Consider the following 22851-nt stretch of genomic DNA (forward strand, 5'->3'; position numbering starts at 1 on the left):
GAAGACGTGCCGGTGGAATTGAGGAGGTCTTCGAAGTACTCCGCCCACCGATTCACAACGTCCCGGGTCGAGGTCAGCAGCGCCCCATCGGCACTATACACAGTGTCGATGGCACACCGCTTCCCCCCCCCTAAGACGTCGGATGGTGGACCAGAATTTCCTCGAAGCCGTTCGGAAGTCGGCTTCCATGGCCTCGCCAAACTCCTCCCATGCCCGAGTTTTTGCCTCGGCAACCGTCAAAGCCGCATTCCGCTTGGCCAGCCGAGACCTGCCAGCTGCTTCCAGAGTCCCACAGGCCAGGAAGGCCCGATAAGCCTCCTTCTTCAGCTTGACGGCATCCCTCACCGCCGGTGACCACCAACGGGTCTGAGGGTTGCCGCCGCGGCAGGCACCGACTACCTTACGGCCACAGCTCCGATCAGCTGCCTCGACAATGGAGGCGCGGAACATGGACCACTCGGACTCAATGTCCCCCGCCTCCCTCGGGACATGGGCGAAGTTCTGCCGGAGGTGTGAATTGAAACTTCTTCTGACAGGAGATTCTGCCAGCCGTTCCCAACAGACCCTCACAACACGCTTGGGTCTGCCGGGTTGGGCCGGCATCTTCCCCCACCATCGAAGCCAACCCACCACTAGGTGGTGATCAGTTGACAGCTCCGCCCCTCTTTTCACCCGAGTGTCCAGAACATGCGGCCGCAGGTCCGACGAAACGATGACAATGTCGATCATCGAACTATGGCCTAGGGTGTCCTGGTGCCAAGTGCACATATGGATACCCTTATGTCTGAACATGGTGTTCATTATGGACAGACCGTGACGAGCACAGAAGTCCAATAACGAAACACCACTCGGGTTCAGGTCAGGGGGGCCCGTTCTTCCCAATCACGCCCCTCCAGGTCTCACTGTCATTGCCCACGTGAGCGTTGAAGTCTCCCAGCAGTACGAGGGAGTCCCCAGGGGGCGCGCTCTCAAGCACACCCTCTAAGGACCCCAAGAAGGGTGGGTACTCCGAACTGCTATTTGGTGCATAAGCACAAACAACAGTCAGGACCCGTCCCCCCACCCGAAGGCGGAGGGAGGCTACCCTCTCGTCTACCGGGGTGAACCCCAACGTACAGGCGCCGAGCCGTGGAGCAATTAATATGCCCACACCGGCTCTGCGCCTCTCACCACGGGCAACTCCAGAGTGGAAGAGAGTCCAACCCCTCTCGAGAGGACTGGTACCAGAGCCCAAGCCGTGCGTAGAGGTGAGTCCGACTATATCTAGTCGGAATTTCTCAACCTCACGCACCAACTCGGGCTCCTTCCCTGCCAGAGAGGTAACGTTCCATGTCCCAAAAGCCAGTTTCTGTAGCCGGGGATCGTCGCGCCAAGGACCCCTCCCTTGGCTGCTACCCAGCTCTCTGCGCACCCGACCCCTTTGGCCCCTCCTACAGGTGGTGAGCCCATGGGAAGAGGGTCCCACGTCGTCCCTTCGGGCCGTGCCCGGCCGGCCCCCGTGGGTAAAGGTCCGGCCACCAGGCGCTCGCCAGCGGACCCCACCTCCAGGCCTGGCTCCAGAAGGGGGCCCCGGTAACCCGCGTCCGGGCGAGGGAAATCGAGGACCAAAGTTTTGTCTCATCATTAGGGGTCTTCTGATCTGCGTTTTGTCTGGCCACTCACCTAGGACCTGTTTGCCATGGGTGACCCTACCAGGGGCTTAAAGCCCCCGACAACATAGCTCCTAGGATCATTGGGACACACAAACTCCTCCACCACGATAAGGTAGCAGATCAAGGTGGAGTGTCAAAATACCCAACATAATTTAAATTAACCTAAAACAAAATGAGCATCGACATTTCAACAAAGCTCAAGGAGGGAATAGTGTGGCCACTCCTTTTTTAGAGCAAGATTAACAAACTAATGTTATGGTAACAGCTAATAACTCAGGCTTTCTCTTAAGCATACTTACATAATGTTATGATGATGTTATGATAAGAGCTAATATGTTTGTCCTTCACTTGAACATGCTTCCATAAAAACAAGTAAATTACACTGTTTACGCTATTTCTTAATCACACACTCACACACACACACACACTTTTCACTGACTTTTTAAAATCTCTATTATCAGCGGTCTTTACTCACTGAAATGTCAGGACTCAGGAGTTGGCAGTGCTGCCAAAGTTAATTCTGCTTTAATGTTCGTATGCTTTCCTTAGTAGCTCCACCCCCGGTTGCTTATCCAATCAGAAGTCGTATGCATCGTGTGATACAGAGGGCAGAAGGGAGAGAGGGACAGAAAGGCTCGGCTGCATCTGAGCCTAAACAATCGGCTCATTGAATAAATTAAAATGCCGATACTGTCAAACTCCTAAATATGGGTGCCAATAATCAGCCGACCTCATTTCTTGACCCTACTTATGCATCTAAGGGTGAATCTCTCGCCGCACATAGTTAAGTGCCAGCTAATATACTTCTGTAACAAAGAAACTTAAAATTACACACAAATGACGTGTTTCCAAATTAAAACGGCTCACTCAAGTGTAGTTAGTTAGCTCTTTAGCATTTACATGTCAACATAAGCCAAAGTCTGGCTAAAAATAAGTGGGAGCAGAGGGACGCATGAACTTCAGAGAAAATATCTTGTTAATACAAGTTTGGCAGAGCTCCTGCTTTGACTTCCTTCTCTTGCGTAAAATTTAAATTATGCATTCATGTCGAACACAAATTCTCCCTGGGCAAAAGCATAATAATCTTACGTTTGATATGACATTATCACAACATACTTTTTTCGCTGGAATTATTTTCAGTTGCTTCCCTAATTTTCGTGTGCTTGTGTAGATAAGTACTACGTATGCTACTGGGGCAGGCTAAATTTGTCCTGTTCATCATATCAGTACAATGTACAGCGATCCCTCGGTTTTCGCGGTATTTGGGGACCAGATCCCCCCTCAAATAATTAAAATCACTTATGGTACTGTGACTAAAAATAGTGTGATGATGAAATAAGTAGATAATGCTAAAATAATTATCAGTGGATATCGATAGTTATCACATATTTTTATTTAAGTCAAATTTTCCTCCTGAATGAAAGGTGACAAAACCAGATGCGGCTTCAACCAACCTTCAATGTTAGAACAAAGAGGCATGGTGACAAACAACTAAACAGCATTTAATTAATATGAGGAACATCAAACAAAATTAAAATTTAACAAAGGTTATTTAAAACGCAAAAAATGTTGCACATAATCTTTCAAAGAATTGCAATCCCCTAAAAGTAAATAACCATAAATAAACTATCTAACTGTGCATGAAGTCCTAAGGTGTCTGACAGTGTTAACAAAATAAATACATAACAGAAAACTTTAAGTTTAAAAAAATGATACAACTAAACAAACAAAACAGCCATTGCTTTAAAGGTTGCGGGCTTTAATGCTGCTCTGCGGCAGGTCACAATGTTCCCACCTGTTTGCAGGGATACCCAGGGACCCCCTTTGCTAGCTATCCGTGGGGCTCAACACTCACTGCCCCGGTCGTTGTTGAATTTTCGCTAGCACTTGTTTTTTTCTTTAGCTTATTCCAGTGATACTGTCTTAAATGGTGGAATAACTTCTGTTTTGGTTGCTTTAGCTCCCCCATTTCTTTTCCGGCGTTTGGGTGGTAATTACAGCTTAAATCAGGGGTCGGGAACCTATGGCTCGCGAGCCATATATGGCTCTTTCTACGAGTATCTGTGGCTCAGAGACAGATTTGATTGCATGCAAAATTTCTCCATCTTGTCCAAAACTTGATTCGTCTATCCTGTTAAGTTACACGCAAAGCCAAACCGAAACTTATTGTTAAATGATTACTTCGCAGTATATATATGGCACGTTTTTCACTACAATTTACAGTCAAGGTGTCACACAAAAAAATGGGGAAAAAAAAAACTCGTTTTAGCTGTACAACGCTAAAGAATCCTTTATATAAAAGTTCACTATGTAATCTGTGTTCAGTGTTCAGATACCTTATGATGAATCCACAGAACTGTAAATACGCCAAAACACCGGAAGAGAACTTAGTCATTTGATTGGGTGAGTGGGAGGGATGGGTGGAGCTATGCAAAAAGTACAAGCACTCCTTCCCATCTCTCGCCAAAGGTAAGCACATAAGGCTCCCTATTCTCAGAATGTTGTGACGTTTTTACAAAATAAATGCTTGCATCTGGTTTTGAAACCAATATGTATGATAAAAAAGGGTCAAAAGGAGTTTAACCGATCTTGAGTCATTGCAAGAAAGAGACAAGTTTAAAGTGGTATGTTTGTTGATTTTGGGACAGGGGCTCTGGCATTATTCTCTTTTCATAATTTTTATCAAATCATCAAAAATAAATGTGCTGAAGACTAAGCTTTTGTCTGGGGCGCGGGTTTAGCAATTTAGTAAATTTGTCTCATAATATATGGTGTGGCTCTTTCCCAAAATAAAATTAATATTTTTTGCTTTTATGGCTCTTTGAGTCAAAAAGGTTCCCGACCCCTGGCTTAAATGATCAACTTTCATCGAACGTTTTTATTTATCAGGGCAAATTTTTTCTGATGATAGTTAGTTTTATCGCCCAGAGATGAGACCCAATGCAGGCATGTCAAAAGTCCAGCCCAGTGGCCAGTTACAGCCCGTATCAGGTTTTTCCTGGCCCGCAGTCTCTGTCATAAAATTATTAATATGTGGCCCGCCAGTAATGTTGACCTTAGTATAAAATACTTTCGTACCAAAAAAAAAATCACCATTTCACGAGATTATTACAGTATTCCTTTTGGCCACCTTGTCATTGGCTTTCTGTGAGAATTTAAGCCCACCCCAATCCCTACCTGGCAAAAAAAAGGAAAGTTGACTGTGAGTGCCGCCGCTTACAGGACAAGTGGAAATTGGAGTATTTTTCACCAAAACCTTAACAACTGCGTCTGTCTAATTTACAAAGAGACTTTGGCTGCCAGACAAAACATGCTGCAAGTCAGATGAAAATTCTACAAAGGCAATCTATAAAATCGTGACGCTAAACGCTGAGCACTGCAAATCTTGAACTGAGGGTGAATTTATAAGACTGTTCAAGAATGCCAGACTGAAAATTCGGCCCACACACATTTTCAGCTCACCAAATCTTGCCCGCTTTCTGAAAAGTTTGCACACCCCTGACTTAATGTCTGTTCCTATGACATCAATGTCCTGAGTGGCCTGGTTGATGGGATTTGAAGCTCTTACCATCGCTATCCTGTTTTACCCCTGTTGCCACCATTGATATGCAAGTGTGTTCACCAATAAATATTTATCAACTGATCAATGATTGCACATACATTATTATATAAGGGTAAGCATTTTCAATCTTTGACGTACACAAGGCCCCGATTTGCCTATTTGGGGTTTTCGGGTGTGCCTTATAGTCCGGAAAATGGTGGTTCTTTGTGGTGCATGAACAACTAAAAGTGTTTTGCTTTTATTTGTTATCTTTTTGGTGTTTGTGTGCTCTATTATTTGTGTGAGTATATTGTTGACACTGGACTGCAATGAAAGGTGGTGGCGTGAGATTGCCTGCCAGCACCCTCTTAGTGTACACGCGAAAGAATTATCAGCCTTCCGCCGAGAACCATAATAGAGATGCAATGTGAGCTGGGCTGCGCTGGCGCCCTAAGACCCGAGTAATCCTCACCTAAACGGAGAAATAGGAGGTGGCGCATGTGATACGCTCGATGATGGAGTAAGGCAGAGAGCAAAATGTTTTCCTGGGAGGCTTAGATTTGGAAGGGGGAGTTTTCACACACAGTAACGTCTCACACACACAGTTATTTGGTGCGGATGCCATCAGAGAATTTCCCAAAGAAAACGGATTTGCTTGTTAAAGGGACAGTGTGTAATATTTAGCACTCCTAGAGAAGATGTGTGAAAACTAAGGCCCACAGGCCACATGCAGCCTTTTAGCATTTTTATCCACCACACCAAATGAAAATGGTTACATTATAATTTAATATAATAATAATATATATATATATATATATATATATAAAAATAAATAAAGTACTAATATTTTTAAAACATGTTTTATTTGGGTGCTAACTTTGTTCCCATTTTAAGTTTGTGTATCTACAACAGAAATACTACAAACCTACTACAAAACTAAATATCACATTTAATGCAGAAAAAAGGACCTCATTTATCATTTTTCTTTTGTTCTGAAAAAAAAAACCAATAAAGAAATACTACAGTATTACTATTATACAAAAACATGTTGTATGTTATTTGGTTTAATTGTAAGTTTTTAGAACCACTTTGATCAAACTTAAGTATTTGTTTATATATATATATATATATATATATATATATATTAATGTAAAACATTTTCTTGTCTGCGTGCATTTTTATTCATAAATGAAAATTACTGGATCAGTCTCATGGATTGGCCGCTTGGCCAAATTTTTGAACTCAATGCCCATCCCTGTCCTAGTGGCAAAAAAATCATTAAAGGTACTGTACATAATTGGAAACATTGTTACTCACTGCCTTCATGTCCTGGTTTAAAATTGTGATCGCAACCTCAGTCAGCTCTTTAATGAGTATAGGCCTTTTTTAGATGCCCTCGAAAAAACTTATTTTTCTATCTTATTTTGCATTCGGACTGCGTTTGGCATCGTTAAGAAAATATTCTTTGAAGTTTTTAAGGATACCTCAATTGAACCAACCCACCCTTAAAGAAAAATATTTTTAATTTAAATAGGCAAAATATATGTGACACAGATTTTTTTTGACTAGTGGAAGGTTGGGAAATTTGCATTTTTTTGACATAAGATTGGGCTCACCATGAGGTTAGCATACATGATTATCCACCATCTTTCTGCTACGGGTACCCCCCAAAATTGTATTTTTTTCTTTTTCCTTTTTCATTTCTTTTTTCTATTTAACATCTTTCTTTTTTAGTTTTTTTTTCCTTTTCTGGTCTTTTTTGCTTTTCCTGTTTCTTTTTCTTAGTTTTTTCATTATTTCCCCTCTTCCCCCTTTTCTTTTCTCCTCGTTTTTTTCTTCCTTTTTTCCTCTTTTTTTGTTCACAAACTGGCAAAAAAATTAGAAAAAAGCTCATCACTTTGAGTCTGTCATATAATGCTTCCTCTTGTGTTTTTTAGCACTCGTTTTTTTTAGTTGCAATAACAATACAGCGACATCTAGTGGTCAATGTTGGACACCGTCCCTTAAAAGAACATCTCTTTGTGCCAGGGTTTAAAATGGTGTCCCGACGTGTGTTCAATTTTGTGCTCCTCAGTTTGAGTTATATTCAGAAGCCAGCATCGCATTGCTGCAGCTCAAAGGCCCGCAAGACTTCACTGACCTTGTGCAGAAAGCCAAGAAGAACCTGACACTTGATGAGAAGGAGCTGAACATTAGCCCCGCCTACCTCTTTTGGGACCTGACTGCTATTTCACAGGTAATGTTTATACACTGGAGATAATTTCTTCTTATCTTAAAAGGTGGGCTGCGTAAATTGAAGTGTCCTTGAAAAGTTGAAAGATAAATATTTTCTCTATCACGTATGTGTTAACAATGCCCACCTGAGTTCAAAGAGCATTTATGCTTTGTTTTCCACTGCATCTATCTGCTTTTATCTGACTTTTAATAAAGACTGTTTTCTTTACCAGTAACTGAGAAAATTATTAGAATTAGAAATGCCTTTATTGTCTTTAATAATGTAAAGAACGTTGTTTAAAAAGACAAGACATTGCTGCAGGGTAAACATTTTTATTTTTTTTAATTCCTTTGTGGTACATTTTTGATCCAGTTAAAAGAAAACGTGAATTTGTATACTGGGAAAAAATACATGAACTCTCATACCAATGTTAATTTAAAAAAAAAAAAAAAAAAAAAATCATAGGTCGAGGATATTTATTTCTTTTACACTGTGGAATCCCCACTTAGATCGCCATGTTTGTTCGGCATCCTGTCGCCACGCTGTGGCTTGTATCACTGGCCTTTGCTCATACCAGTCAAGTGGTCAAATATTACACTTTGGGGCTATAAAGGTGGGGTGCGTAGTTTTAGGTGTCCTTAAAGTTGAAAGTTAAATATTGTCTCTCTAAAGTGTACGTTAACAATTCCCAACTTATTCCAAAGAGCCCTTATGCTTTATTTTGCATGCCATTGTCCATCTTTGTTGTTGTGCAGTGACCTCACAGCTCTAAAGGATATGACCCAAATAACTCAACTTTGTGACTAATTTTCTTAAATCTCGCAACACATGGAATATTTTCCAACATATCTGCATGATTCTGCAGAGGAATACTTTATGTTCTGCGCCTAATTGAAAAATAAATCGGTCCATTAAAATCTCTTTAAATTCATATTTTCCATGAGATTTGTCTAAAAAAAATTTGACACACGTATTGTTCAGATCCACAAATGTTTTCGCAGCTTACTCAAGATCTAAAAGTCCTATGTCTTGATAAATGCACAATTAAAAATCGGATATATTTGTGCATTTGCAAACCACATGATTCACACCGGATTTCTGAACAATTGGCCAAGAAAGTCCTTAAAGCCCCAGTGTGTAATATTTGAACACTCGAGGGCACTGTTGTCTAATGTGCACGAAAGCCAGTGCCACAGCAAGCAGCTTGTCTGCAGTCAAACATGGTGGCCCTTAGGTATGGATTCCTCTAGGTAAAAGAAATGTCTTAACCTAAATTGGTAAACACTTTCAATGCCAAACACCATTGTTTGTGAATATATGTGTTGCGTTGAGAAAAAAATCGTTGTCACTTGTGAATATGTGGGGCAGGTTACTGATGTAGGCTGAAATATAGAGCATAATACTGAAAAACATTGCTGAAAGTTTGAAATTCTTTTAGTGATCACAAAAGTGAAAGTTCTTTAAACCGAGCTATATCTCATCTCATCTCATTAGCTACACCGCTTATCCTCAGTAGGGTCGCGGGGGTGCTGGAGCCCATCCCAGCAATCATCAGGCAGTGGGCAGGGGACACCCTGAACTAGTTGCCAGCCAATCACAGGGCACACGGGGACAGACAACTCACTCGCTCAATCACACCCTATGGACAATTTGGACCGGCCAATTCACCTGACATGCATGTTTTTGGAATGTGGGAGGAAACCGGAGTGCCCGGAGGAAACCCACGCAAGCACGGGGAGAACATACAAACTCCGCACAGGAAGTCTGGAGCTAGATTTGAACCCACGCAGGAGGTTTCCAAGACATGAACTGGTCCGCACATGCGCTAACCACTGCGCCGCCGTGCTGCCACCGAGCTATATATTTTATTTTATTTGTTTTATTTATTGTTTTTTTTCCCCAAAACCTTCCATTTTTTGCGAGGTAAAATGTCCGCTATTATTTTGCACACATCATTTCAGAGGTTTGAAAAATGACTTAGAAAAACAAATTGAAGTTGTGTTTTTCTAAGTATTTATTTCTGTTTTTTTGGGGATGAATATTTTTCTCTTATAGAAAAAAATGGGAAAAACGTGAAAACAAGTTTAAACCAGCTGTCTGGTATTTGGTAGTCTGTTACTCTCTGCTCCATCTACTGGTTTGTGTCGTCAATGCAGCCTCACTCAGCTCAATCATGGAGCGCGTCGTTTGCAAGTACGTGCATTTCTAAGATGTGCTCGAATAACTTTTCTTTATTCATCTTTCTTGAGGTGTGGGTTGACGTTTGGAGGCAACTTGAGACGGGCCTTTTTCTACTTTCACCCTTTTCATGCTCCACTGACAAATTGATGTAAAATGAAAAACCTGCGTGGACGAGCATGACATCATTCTCCAGCACTGACTTTAACCCCTATTTCTTGAGCAAAATGTGTTCCGGCCCGAACAACTCTGCTAAAAGTAAGATAAAAGAAGATAGGCGCAGTGGGAAAAAAGCATATGGGCTATTTGAACTCAATTGCGCATTGTTTACACGTACCTAATAGAGAAAATATTTAAATTTCAACTTTTTAAGTACACACCAAAAGACTCACCCCACCTTTAAAAAACCTGGAAAAAATATTTTGAAAAACAAAAACGATTTCAGAAACCAGAAAGAAATTATTCGATAAAACAGATCTTTGAATAATAATCCAAATCAAAAGCCCCTAAGATTGTTTGTCAGTAAAGCTTTTTTTTCCCAGTCAATGCAAAACCACTTAACAAGAATAACTGAATTTTGGTTAAAGACTCAATAAACAGAGAATGACTAAAATGAAAGTTACGAATGTAACTACGGTTCTGTGAGGTCCCGTATGACTGCCAGATGCAATGCTTCTAGCACTGAATGTTACCTTCGTGCATTCGCAGTTCGAGAAATGCATACCAAAAATGTCTCCTTCATTCATCACACCTCTGTGCTATCAGGAATGTCTGTTAATTCCAGTCTCACCACAGGTACATTTCCTTCCGAATATTCTCGCGTATACACGAGGACTTTCAATGACAAGATTCTCTGGCAGTCTTGCAGGACTCATAGAACCGTAGATGCATTCGTAACTTTCGTTTTTTTTCATCTTTACCGACTGCGGTACTTCAAGCTCTGAATGACTAATACCAGTGTAGTCACAAGGAACCCCAGAAACAATCCTCAATGGGAAGCCTCAGCTGGACCAAAGGCAATGCCTTACAGTGTGTGGGAGTTCACATCTAGTGCTGTAGAACTAGAGGCGGCAGAACAGATGTCGTCCAAGGACAAGGAAGTGGCAATTGCCGTGGTTGAAAGGCAGGGCACCTCAGTAGGCAGGGGGCAGCACCAGGCGCCCCCTAGACCAGGGACAACAGCCAGGCTAGCTGCGATGCTAACGGGGAGCTTGCCAGAAAAGAAGTCAACAGCGACGAAAAAAAACGAAAGGTCACACTTGACTAGCTGAAGGGAGGCTTAGGCAAGCCAGAATGTAAACCGCATAGGTAGCAGGCGAGCAAACCATACGCAGCCTTTTAGGAGGGCAAAAAAAAAAACCAACAGTCAAATGCTAAAAGCAGTAGGGACGGCAAAAATGCCAGTTCCTCTAAGATGAAGATAGCGGCATGCACCCGCCACGCAACAAGATAAACGTACCTGTGGTGAGACTGGAATTTATAGACATTCCTGATGGCACGGGTGTAATAAATAACAAATTTTTAGTATGCATTTCTCAAACTACACATGCACAAAGGTAACATTCAGTGCTTGAAGCCCCCGTCTGTGACGGTCGGTACAGACGAATTAGAACTGTCAATGCCACAATAGAATATCTTCTTTTTTGTTTTTTGTTTTGAAAACTCGAGTATAATTTACTCATGCTTTGCAGTCCAAGCAGGATGAGGATGTCTCAGCCAGCCGCTTCGAGGACAACGAGGAGCTGCGCTATTCTTTACGTTCCGTGGAGAAACACGCTCCATGGGTTCGACACGTCTTTGTCGTCACCAACGGGCAGATTCCCTCCTGGCTCAATCTCGATAATCCCCGCGTCTCAGTGATCACTCATCAGGTATTATGCAAAGCGTGCACCGAGTACTCAAGCAAAACTCAATCCGTTAACCTTTTTCTCTTTTCACCCCTGAAACCGCAGGAGCTCTTTTTGAACCACAGCCACCTTCCCACCTTCAGCTCTCCTGCCATCGAGAGTCACATCCACCGCATCCCAGGACTCTCTCAGAAGTTTATTTACCTCAATGATGATGTGATGTTTGGCAAAGACGTCTGGCCTGATGACTTCTACAGCCATTCTAAAGGGCAGAAGGTAAATTAACTATGCCAAAGCCCCACCGCCTTACTCACTCAGACAAACATTCAACAATTTATAGAGTGGGTCTTGAGCCTTCTATTAAAAATTTCTTGGGTCCCCACAGACCCGATGTCCTCCGGCAGACCATTCCATAGGCGAGGACCATTCATTTCATGCATAATGTTACATTATGATTGGTAGTATATCGGTTAAAGCAACAACACAATTTGAAGAGCCGTTTTGGAGCTCAGTTTGCAAGAGTCCGTTCTCTAAAAAGAACCGGAATTCCAATCACTAAAGGGTTGCACGTTACAATAACATCACACCGGTCAACTTGTACGTTTTCCCCATATCATATAAGTTTTTTGATCATTTCAAATTGTATTCTCCATATTAACAAATTTGAATGTGAAAAAAACTCAACATATTTTTTGTTTTATTGTCTTGCTGTAAATTGATAAGTGTCATATTGTGTTTGTAAGGTTTATTATCACTTAATAAGGGAATTGTAATATTTAATAAGGGGAGCTATTGGCTGAGGTAAACGGGTACGAAATAATCTATGTAAACCATTTAAGAGGAACCGGCATCCTGTCACAGCAGCAATCATAAAAGCAGCAGTACTGATATTTAAAACTGTAATTTACTAAATCACCTATATGAGCACTACATTGACTGTCTGTATGTAGAAACATCTGAAGTACAATTTACCGGTAATTGCTATTATCATATACAGTACACTTTTGAAAAATCTACATTGAAGAGTTGTGTTTCTAAACTTCCTATCAAGTCAGTACTATTTATAATATACAGAAAATGATTGAACTTTTCCTTCCGTGCAGGTGTATCTAACCTGGCCTGTTCCCAATTGTGCGGAAGGCTGCCCGGGATCTTGGATAAAGGATGGCTATTGTGACAAGGCTTGCAACAACTCTGCATGTGATTGGGATGGAGGAGACTGCACTGGTAAAGATGCACAGTATTCTGTAAATTGCAATAGAGATTTGAATATGTGGGAACAACTTGAAATTTATCACAATTTAAGGAATATGTATTGTATTCAGGCATAATTATTATCATCATTTTTTAGTTTGTCTTTAAGATAAACAAATGTTAGAGACAGTTAACTATATAACAAAATAACAATCAGCAGTAAACAATATGTGAGTTTAATAAATTAAATCCAACTCTCACAATCTGAGACAACTGGTCAAGTAGACATTTGCAACTGAACTTAAAATATTTTCTTCACAACAAAAGTCGATAGTAAAACAAGAAATGGTGAGCCTCACTTTAGCATGTATCACAATTTCAAGTCAGTCAACTGGTAAAGAAGACAGCCATCAGTAACTGCAACGGCATCGTAACGGTAGAAAAAGTAGTTAGAAATCCCTGGTAAAATAATTGCGTTATTCCCGATACTGTGAGAGAGACAAAAGGACAATGCACGATAAAAACAAGAAAAATAGTCCTTTTATCAGTGTTAGTACCGATTTTTTTTGACTGTAAAGCCTTCCCAAAAGACCCAAATCGGCCAGAAATTCAAACATGCGCCTTTATCACTTCAATTGCATAACAATGGTGGCAACGGGGATTGAACCGGATGGCAATGGTACGAGCACTGGATCCTAACCACCTGGCCGCTAGTTAGGTGCATGAATGATTGTTTACATTTGCATAACAGTGGATCCAACATTGAATCTAACCAGGATCGCGGATGGGTTCTATCCACTAAACACATGAAAAGGTATGATCTCATTATCGTACTATTTTTATTTGAAGTGCCAAATATGTCTAGAAAAATGAGAATACTGAAAGTGATTAAAATCGGTATAAAATTTAGTTACACCTTTTTTTTCAGCTCAAACAGTGACAAAAAGACCAAATTACAATTCCTTTTCCTTCTTTCAGTTAAGAACAGTCAAATTACTTCCCACAATGCCTTTCTCTTCCTCAGTTCAGAATCTCATGCGCTTCGTAAAGACTGAAAGTCGGCGATACAATACTGTATTTCAGTTTTCACCAACCCTTTCTGTACCACAGACCGGTTTAATCACATATATTCTCTTTATAAAAGACTAGATATGACATGCCCATTTGAGCGGCATGCTTACTGCAAGCCTAAGCTTGTGGGGTCAAACTATAAGAATGTTCCAGTACAGACAGAGCCAAAAAATAAAACAGAAAATGCCAGCTCATTGTGCTGCCTGTGGGTGCATTCAACGCTGTACCATAGTCCCGGAAACCTGGAATAATCTTGATTTGGTAAAAATGTTTTTGGTGCTATTTTTTATTTCCGGTGAGAGCTTCAGTAGCTCCAGTCCCTCCTGTCGGCTTATATTGTTTCAATGTTTTTGAAATAAGGGTGCACCATACCACCAGACTCACTTCCATTGATTTGCAACGTGGAAGTACAAGAAAATGGCAAAATGGTCTTCTTTCAGGGTTTCTAGAACCGTTTTATAGTTATAACCCTTTATGTGGCAAGTGACCATACTGTATATAGTCACACCAGTAGACCTCAAAACTGAATGAACAACTTCCTTAACTCTGTGTCTTGAAATATGTTTATACATGCAGGATTTTTATTTTAGCCTAGACTAGCGGGTGACTATAAGTTATTATGCATATGGTTATTTGTGTATGTAGATGGTATTCATTTACCTTAATTCACAAAATAAAAATCATTGTTTCAAAAAAGTTTTTAAAAAAACTTTTTCAGTTTGTGTATTTTAAATGTTGACAAAAAAGTTACTCGCTCTAAAACGGTTGTTAATTGATCAAGTTATGATTTATTTTTAATGTACATACATTTCCTTAATGGTACCGTTGTCCTGACCAATATGGCATCCACCGAGGTTAGCGGGCCGCCTTAGCGCGCGATCAAATATGGATTGTTTACTGTTATAGTGACACCAAGGATGAAAAATACATTTAGTGATTTTAAGTGAGAATGATAGTTTGGTAAGCAAATTATTTATGCTAGAGGTATCTGAATAACTCTTAATATGTTAAGACTTTAATGAAATTCACAGGCATGCCAATCAATATAGTTCGTATATCGTAGGAGCATGTATGTATTTGGTTTTGGGTTCTATCAAATAATTTTCCCCTATAAAATGCGACTTATACTCGAGTTGTACTTATGTTATTTTCTTCTAAATTATGCATTTTTTGGCCTTTGCGACTTATACTCCGGAAAGACTTATAAAATACGGTAGTTTAGTCAAATTCGAATAATACAGACTTTGTGTTCCTTTTTTTCAACTCAGGGGCAGCAGGGAGCAGCAGGTTCCAAGGAGTGGCCGTTAGCAATCTTGGCGGAGCTGCTGGGCAGATGTGGCAGTTTGCTGGTGGTCACGTCGGCCTTGCCGCAGCATTGTACTGTAACCAAGGTTGCGCCACCTCCTGGCTTGCAGACAAATTTTGCGACCAGGCCTGCAATGTGCTCTCATGTGGCTTTGATGTGGGCGACTGTGGCACAGGTGAGTTTTGGACTAAATGCAAGAATAAGCCTCAAATAATGGTAAAATCATGGATCCACCCGGTGTTTTGCCGTGGCAGATCATTTTGGTGAGCTGTACCGTGTGACCTTGATGAGTAACCAGACTTTGTACATCCTCCCAATTGGAGAAATTCGACCTTACTTCAGCTTTGACAGGCTGGCTCACAGGTAAGCTGGGGTCAACTCCTGCATTTACAAGCCTGCAGAGATGGGAAGCTGCGTCGTGGCCGTCATAGACTGGACTAGTTTACAGGCTGGGGGCGTCGTTGGTGTCATGCTTTTTCCGGACATCTTCAACATCTTACCTAATGTTTACTATTCTGTGTACAGTAATGCTAATTGTAATTCACCCTGGTCAATCCTGGAAGGGAGATTACCACGTGTGAGGTCCTTTCTCAAAGTTTCTTTTTTCCTCACACTGAGGTTTTTGAGTTGTTCCTTAGGCTCAGGTAATTGTGCAATTTTGTAATTGTAATCCTGTGCAGTCCTTAGACATTTTGTGATTAAGGGCTATATAAATAAATGTGACTTGACTTGGTCACATTTACTTGTCTTAGCATGACAAAGGTCAAATGTCTTCTATTCATAAGATTTATAGGGATGGACTGAAAGTTAATCATATGAAAAGGAAACAAAAATTACAAAACAAAATTGTTAGGAAGGCACCAGATTTTTCTCCCACTGTAAAACAAAAATATAAATATTTATTATTATTTAAAATAATATTTTATTTATTAATCTTAATCAAAAAGCTTGTTCACCTGACAATTGGGCTTTTAAAAAAAGTATTATTTTATTGGAAAAATGGGTTAGATAAAATCAGGACAAAAAAATAGATATCTGACCCAATTTTTTAACTACCGTAAATTCCGGACTATAGAGCGCACCTGATTATAAGCCGCACCCACCACATTTTAGGAGGAAAACCGATTTCGTACATACACAAACCGCACCTGTATATAAGCCGCATGCGCCCACATTTAAACATGTAACACAAACACAAAATTAACCCAAACCCAACTTCAAGTCCCACGATTGAAGCTAAACGTCTTTCATTAAAGTCCACAATCCAAAAATCACAGCCGGCAAAATGAACGGAAAATGATACCAATACTTTAGGTTTGATGCAGACCTGCAGAGTTTTGGTCCCGTTGAAAGTAATCCAAGGAAAATAGTGTATATTTCCAAGGGTAAGGGTGGAAAAAATATATCAGATGAACACATTTACTCACGCAACTTCTTTTTCTTTAACCAACTTTTTACCCCCTCTTCTTTCCTTGTCTGTCCCTCACCTTTAGCGGTCCCCACTTAAACTCGGCACCCCGTGTTTGTTCCGCCCCTCATTTTTCGTTCACCCGTGCAAAACATATCAGAATAAGTGTCTAAAATAAATACAAATAAATCCATTACAAAAATATACAGTTGCAAATACATATTATATATGGGTTACACATATTTACAATGAAGGTACACCGAGAGAGTTTTCAAAGCTTTAATAATAATAATATAGCTTTGACAGGGCAGTTAATGGTAGCAACACTCGGGCGCCGCTAGAAAAAGAAAAATTACATAAATTGGCCGAAGCACTGAATAAGCCGCAGGGTTGAAAGTTAGGGAAAAAAGTGGCGGCTTATAGTCCGGAATTTACGGTACTCTTGTTTAAACAAGCAGAATGGCTCGGCGTTGCTGGGAAATCTCCTTGGGCCAAGTTTTGGAGGATTGTAGAAAAAGCACCAGGGAGCCACTTGGGAGTGCCAAAGAGCCAAATGGCTGCCAGCACCTCCACAGCCGTTTGTACACGATGTGGCAACCCCAGAAACAACGGCAGGTTTTACTCTTGAAAACACACAACCAAGAGAAAGCTTTCCAGATTTAATCAAAAGGAGATTTATTGACTACTACAAAACGGTTTGGGGAAATGGGGGATGTGTTTCAAAGAACAAATGTTCTTTTTTTCAATCAGAGTTATGCTTCCTGTGGCAGAGAGAGCAAACCGTTAAAATTAAACCAGGCCTGCCTTCCAGTAATGTTCGAAAGGTCCGTTCAGTTTTGACTTTTCATCACTCTAAACCAAACCCAATTCCTGTTTTTACTTTCCCACAAAAGATTCCGCCACTGGCCGCCTGCCCCAGAGTTTTGGAGGGACTTGTGCTCTCTCTTCCCCAGCTTGGTGATCTAGTCTTCTCTTTAGGCAGCTGTCCGTAAATACAGATCCCTGTGTAATTTGCAGATTGCCCTCAGGTAGGACCATTCCCAGAAGCCAATCGATTGCAGGGCGTTTATTGGCGAGTAACTGTGGTTCACAACCACGCCCATAGGAAAGGGCGTGCCAGCCCACCCAGTGCAGTCTGCCTTGTAGGGTAGGGGCTTGGGTTTCCATAACAAAGGCACATGTCTATCAATTTTTTTGGTATTTGTTTGGGGTGTCTTAACATGGAACCTAGCTAAAACACTCCCAGAGGCCTAAAGCTCAACTTTGTAAAATTTCACGAAAATCAGTTTAGAGGTTGTGGAGCCTAATAAGCCACATACGAACAAAAACACACACACAAACTGGGATTTATATATAAGTTTAGATATATTTTAAACTACTTTTATTAATATTAAAATATCAGACATCTTCCATTCCATTTAATTTTCTTATTTTATGGATCTTTTTTTTGGTATTTACTTGAAAACACACAACCAAAAGACAGCTTTCCAGATTTAATCAAAAGGAGATTTATTGACTACTACAAAACGGTTTGGGGGAATGGGGGATGTGTTTCAAAGAACAAATGTTCTTTTTTTTCAATCGGAGTTATGCTTCCATTGGCAGAGAGAGCAAACCGTTAATGTAAAGCGCTTTGGGAAGTCATTGACTTGAAAAGCGCTATATAAATGCAGATCATTTCATTTCATTTTCCATTTCGCCAGGAAAATACAAAAATATAGTGAAACTAAAAAAATCCTATTCAAAATGATCAAACTTATTTACCATTTTATATTATATTATTTCATTGCAGTTTTCTGTTACTGATTTTCTTTAAATATTGTAAAATACTCAGACTAAAACAACATTTAAAATGATTCAAATTAATTGATATGTAAAATGGCAGATCATTTTGCTTGTTTTAAGTTTATTTTTCCTATTTTAAAATGTAATTAGAAAAATATGTAAAATGCACAAAATGATCTGCCAATGAAACCCCGTTCTTGGAACGATAAGAACTTGACTTTTTGCATTGTAAGCAAAGCAAGTTCTCATCTAAATATATAACTGTGCATGTCACCTTTCAAATATTTCCTGCTATTAAAAAAAAAACAACTCAAATTTTTAGGCTTTTTTTTAAAAATGTCTTGCATCTTTGCACTATTTTCATTGTTAACATTCCATTAATGCAAAACATATACATTAAAAGGTCCCAATGAAATGGTGATAAGTGTTTTTAGAACGGCAGCAACAAAAATAGAAGAAAAATATTTCCTAAGCTTTTATGCCAACCCCACCGTGGTTGGCATTGTGCGTCTCATAAGTCGCATGCAGCTCTTTAGCCCTGCTGAGTGGCACCCTGGCACTTTTTCAAAAAAAATTATAAATAGAAAAAGGAGGATGGAAATATATTTTTCTTTTCATATGGTTTTTGTAGGAAGACAAACATGACAAAAAGTAACGTTTGCCAATGCTGTAAAAATGTGTAGAATTAATATTACATTTCAACTATGGATTTTACTACTGGTACGAGACAAGAGGCAAATCAGCTCCTTCACTTGTATCTTCTCTCCCATCTTTCCTGTTTGAGCCGAGGGGAGCGCAACTCCGCCCCTTTTAAACTAGCAGCGTCGCATTAAATTGGTAAAAGCACAATGATGTCCAAGGCACTTTTTTTTAGGAACAAAGTAGCTGATTTCAGTCAGTGTATATTTTGAATGACACTTTTTGATCAGGCCCCAGGATGGCTGCTTTTAGTCAGTCACATTTATGTGTATAGCCCTTAATCACAAAAATGTCTTAAAGGACTGCACAGGATTACAATGACACCATTGTCTGTTCTTAACCCAACATGTAGTATCAAGAGAAAGAAGAGGATGCTGCTGTGTTTTACCCATGCACTGAACTTTTTGACATTTGTACAGAGAACAAACTTAAACTGCATTAATCTGATTTTATTTATTTTACCTTATCAAAAGGCTGTTGTTTTATTTTTAGAAATGCATTCTACGTTTCATTGCACTCTGTTGCATGTTCCATGTCGTACTTTTTTTCCAATCCTCAAAATGAAAATGACATCAAAAATTGTATTCATAAATTCATAAATAAATAAATAATACTAAATAAATAACTGTAATTAATTAATTATTTATTTTTTCAATATTATAATGACGTTAAACTTCAAGAGGTGTCCGACATTTAATGCAGTGCATTAAACGTAGTTGTTTTGTATAGTATGTTAACATAGCTAGTATAGATGCATGCAGCATGCTTTGCACCCATTATAACGCTTATAAAAGACTACATTTTTCGCGTCTCCGGCGATATTTGTTTTGGGGGTTTTTTTTGGTCCCATATGGCTCTTTCAACATTTTGATTTGTCTACCCCTGGCCTGGCCTCACGTTTTTTGCTTGTAGGTTCTTCATTTTCAATAGTTTTATTTTTGATATACAGGACTGTCTCAGAAAATTAGAATATTGTGATAAAGTTCTTTATTTTCTGTAATGCAATTAAAAAAACAAAAATGTCATACATTCTGGATTCATTACACATCAACTGAACTATTTCAAGCCTTTTATTATTTGAATATTGCTGATTTTGGCTTACAGCTGAAAAAAACTCAAAAATCCTATCTCAAAATATTAGAATACTTCCTCAGACCAAGTAAAAAAAATAATTTTATAACAGAAAAACTAAATCAAACATTTGAAAATGTCCATTGATGCACTCAGTACTTGGTTGGGAATCCTTTTGCACGGATTACTGCATCAATCCGGCGTGGCATGGAGGCAATCAGCCTGTGGCATTGCTGAGGTGTTATTGATGCCCAGGATGCTTCGATAGCGGCCTTCAGCTCATTTGCATTTGTAGGTCTGGTGTCTTTCATCTTCTTCTTAACTATACCCCACAAATTCTCGATGGGGTTCAGGTCAGGGGAATTAGCAGGCCAATCAAGGACAGTGATGCCATGGTCAGTGCACCAGTTAATGGTGGTTTTGGCACTGTGGGCAGGTGCCAGATCATGCTGGAAAATGAAATCCTCATCTCCATAGAGCTTTTCAGCAGATGGAAGCATGTAGTGCTCTAAAATATCTTGGTACACAGTTGCATTTACTCTGGACTTGATGAAACACAGTGGACCAACACCAGCAGCTGACATGGCTCCCCAAACCATTGCTGACTGTGGGAACTTCACACTGGATTTCAAGCAACTTGGATTTTGCTCCTCTCCAGCCTTTCTCCAGACTCTGGCGCCTTGACTTCCAAATGAAATGCAAAACTTGCTTTCGTCTGAAAAGAGGACTTTGCACCACTCTGCAACTGTCCAGTGCTTCTTCTCCATAGCCCAAGTCAGACGCTTCTTCCGTTGTCTTGAGTTCAGAAGTGGCTTGACCATGGGAATACGGCTATTGTAGCCCATTTCCCGGACACGTCTGTGAACTGTGGCTTTTGATACCTGGAGTCCAGCTTCAGCCCACTGTCTTTGAAGCTCCCCCAAATTCTGGAAGCGGCTCTTCTCCACAATTTTGTTAAGGCTGCGGTCATCTCTCTTGGTTGTGCAGCGTTTCCGGCCACATTTTTCCCTTCCAACAGACTTTTTGTGGATATGCTTTGAAACTGCACTCTGTGAACAGCCTGCTCTTTGAGAATTTTCTTTTTGTGTCTTACCCTCCTGATGCAGGGTATCAATGATGGTCCTCTGGACAGCAGTCAGATCAGCAGTCTTCCCCATACTTGTGATTTAGTTTACTGAACCAAGCTGAGTGTTTTTAAGGCTCAGGAAACCCTCGCAAGGTGTTTCGAGTTAATTAGATGATTCAGGTGATTAGTTGAATAGCCTACTTGTATACTTTTTCATGATATTCTAATATTTTGAGATAGGATTTTTGAGTCTTCTTAAGCTGTAAGCCAAATTCAGCAATATTAAAATAATAAAAGGCTTGAAATAGTTCAGTTGATGTGTAATGAATCCAGAATGTATGACATTTTTGTTTTTTTAATTGCATTACAGAAAATAAAGAACATTATCACAATATTCTAATTTTCTGAGACAGTCCTGTACTTGATAAACCTAGCAGAGGTAAAAAAATACAACTTCCTAGTACTTTGCCTCCTACTCACAGAGCCACAGAAGCCCACGTGAGTGACAACCTAGCAGTACGTCACACATCTGTGGCCAACAAGTGGAAGACCATCCACCTTTTGCTCCATGTCGGCCACAACGCCACCCTGCTCCATTACAATGTCACCTTCCAAAGACAGGATGGCACATCGTTTACTAAGATCTTCAATGTGGCCGTGGACACACGGCAACTTCCGAAATCCAACAGGACTCAGGTCAGCAGGGAGAGTTCCAGCAAGAGAACTCCCATGACGACAGAAGCGCCCTTCTTATTCTCAGATATACCCGAGTACAAGCTAGGCCCCAAAATTCAGAGAAGAAAGCCTGGCGAACTGGAGTCCGTTGTAGAGGTTCCCCATTTCAATGTGTCACTTTTGCCGGCTTCGGTACGCAGAGAGCTTCAGAAGCTGGATGAGAAACTCCTAAGTGGAGACATCACACTGAAGGGTTTCAACCTCACCAAGGCTCAAATGCTAACTTCGTTCCTTGAAGGACGTGACAGAATCAAAGTTGATAATGTTGTGGAAAGACCCAAAACTTCCAAGCTCCTGAACCACATCACCGAAGGGAAATACTCAGAGTGGCAAGTAGAGCGTCCTCACTTTGTCCCAGTGGAGAGAAAGCTCCAGCATTTTGTCCCTGCTGACAGAGGCTTTATGCCGTGGGAGAAAAGGAAGTACTTCAAAGACCTGCTGGAGGTGAGATAGCCAAAATTCCGCTCCTGTAATCTAAAGCAGTGGTTCTCAACTGGTCTGACTTCAGGACCCACCTTAATCACAAACCACTACCCAAATCAAGAAAAAAAATCCACTTTTCAAATTTATTGAATGGAAGGATTGTAAAGTTCTAACTAAGGATCAACTGATATGGCTTTTCAGGGCTGATACCAATATCGATTATTACTATTAAGAGGAGCCAGACAATTGATATTTGGAGCTGATATTCATTTGCTGTAAAAGCTTTCAAATATGCGTATGAAAATTTTAATAACACAAAAGGAAACAAAGGATATTTGGTACAAATTCTGATAAAACTTTAATAGCTCCCTGAATTTTTTTACGGTAAATTAGAATTTCAAACACAACTAACATGACTAATCTCCCGATTTGAAAAGTGTAGGCAATGTTTTGGATCAAGATTGTCAAACTAATGTAATGGTAACCACTAATCACTCAGCCTTCCACTTTGGTGGGCTTTTTATGCTCTTTCGGTCACAACAAAACATGCTTGATGGACGAACCAATGTAATGATAGGATCTAAAACTACTGAATGTGCTTCCTTAAAACAAGTTAACTACACTTTTTACACTATTTCTTAATTACGCACGCTTTTCTAC

The 22851-nt window shown here is 40.2% G+C and overlaps 1 protein-coding gene across 8 annotated transcripts in view; it reads left to right on the top strand.

The window, feature by feature from the left end:
* The window catches only part of gnptab (N-acetylglucosamine-1-phosphate transferase subunits alpha and beta), a 57329-nt gene that overhangs the window by 16678 nt on the left and 17800 nt on the right, over nucleotides 1-22851 (top strand). For all 8 annotated transcript variants that reach the window (XR_015852129.1, XR_015852130.1, XM_088348597.1 and 5 more), the window contains exons 8-14: nucleotides 7268-7429; nucleotides 11278-11457; nucleotides 11539-11709; nucleotides 12537-12660; nucleotides 14967-15179; nucleotides 15259-15367; nucleotides 21516-22212. Coding sequence is in view for 6 of the 8 variants with exons in the window: in XM_088348597.1 (XP_088204723.1) it covers nucleotides 7268-7429; nucleotides 11278-11457; nucleotides 11539-11709; nucleotides 12537-12660; nucleotides 14967-15179; nucleotides 15259-15367; nucleotides 21516-22212 (1656 nt within the window). In the remaining 2 variants the exon portion in view is untranslated. The remainder of the gene's footprint in view (nucleotides 1-7267; nucleotides 7430-11277; nucleotides 11458-11538; nucleotides 11710-12536; nucleotides 12661-14966; nucleotides 15180-15258; nucleotides 15368-21515; nucleotides 22213-22851) is intronic.

Source organism: Urocampus carinirostris, chromosome 11, assembly GCF_059441175.1.
Source record: "Urocampus carinirostris isolate Australia breed hairy pipefish chromosome 11, RoL_Ucar_1.0, whole genome shotgun sequence".
Taxonomy (NCBI): Eukaryota; Metazoa; Chordata; class Actinopteri; order Syngnathiformes; family Syngnathidae; genus Urocampus; species Urocampus carinirostris.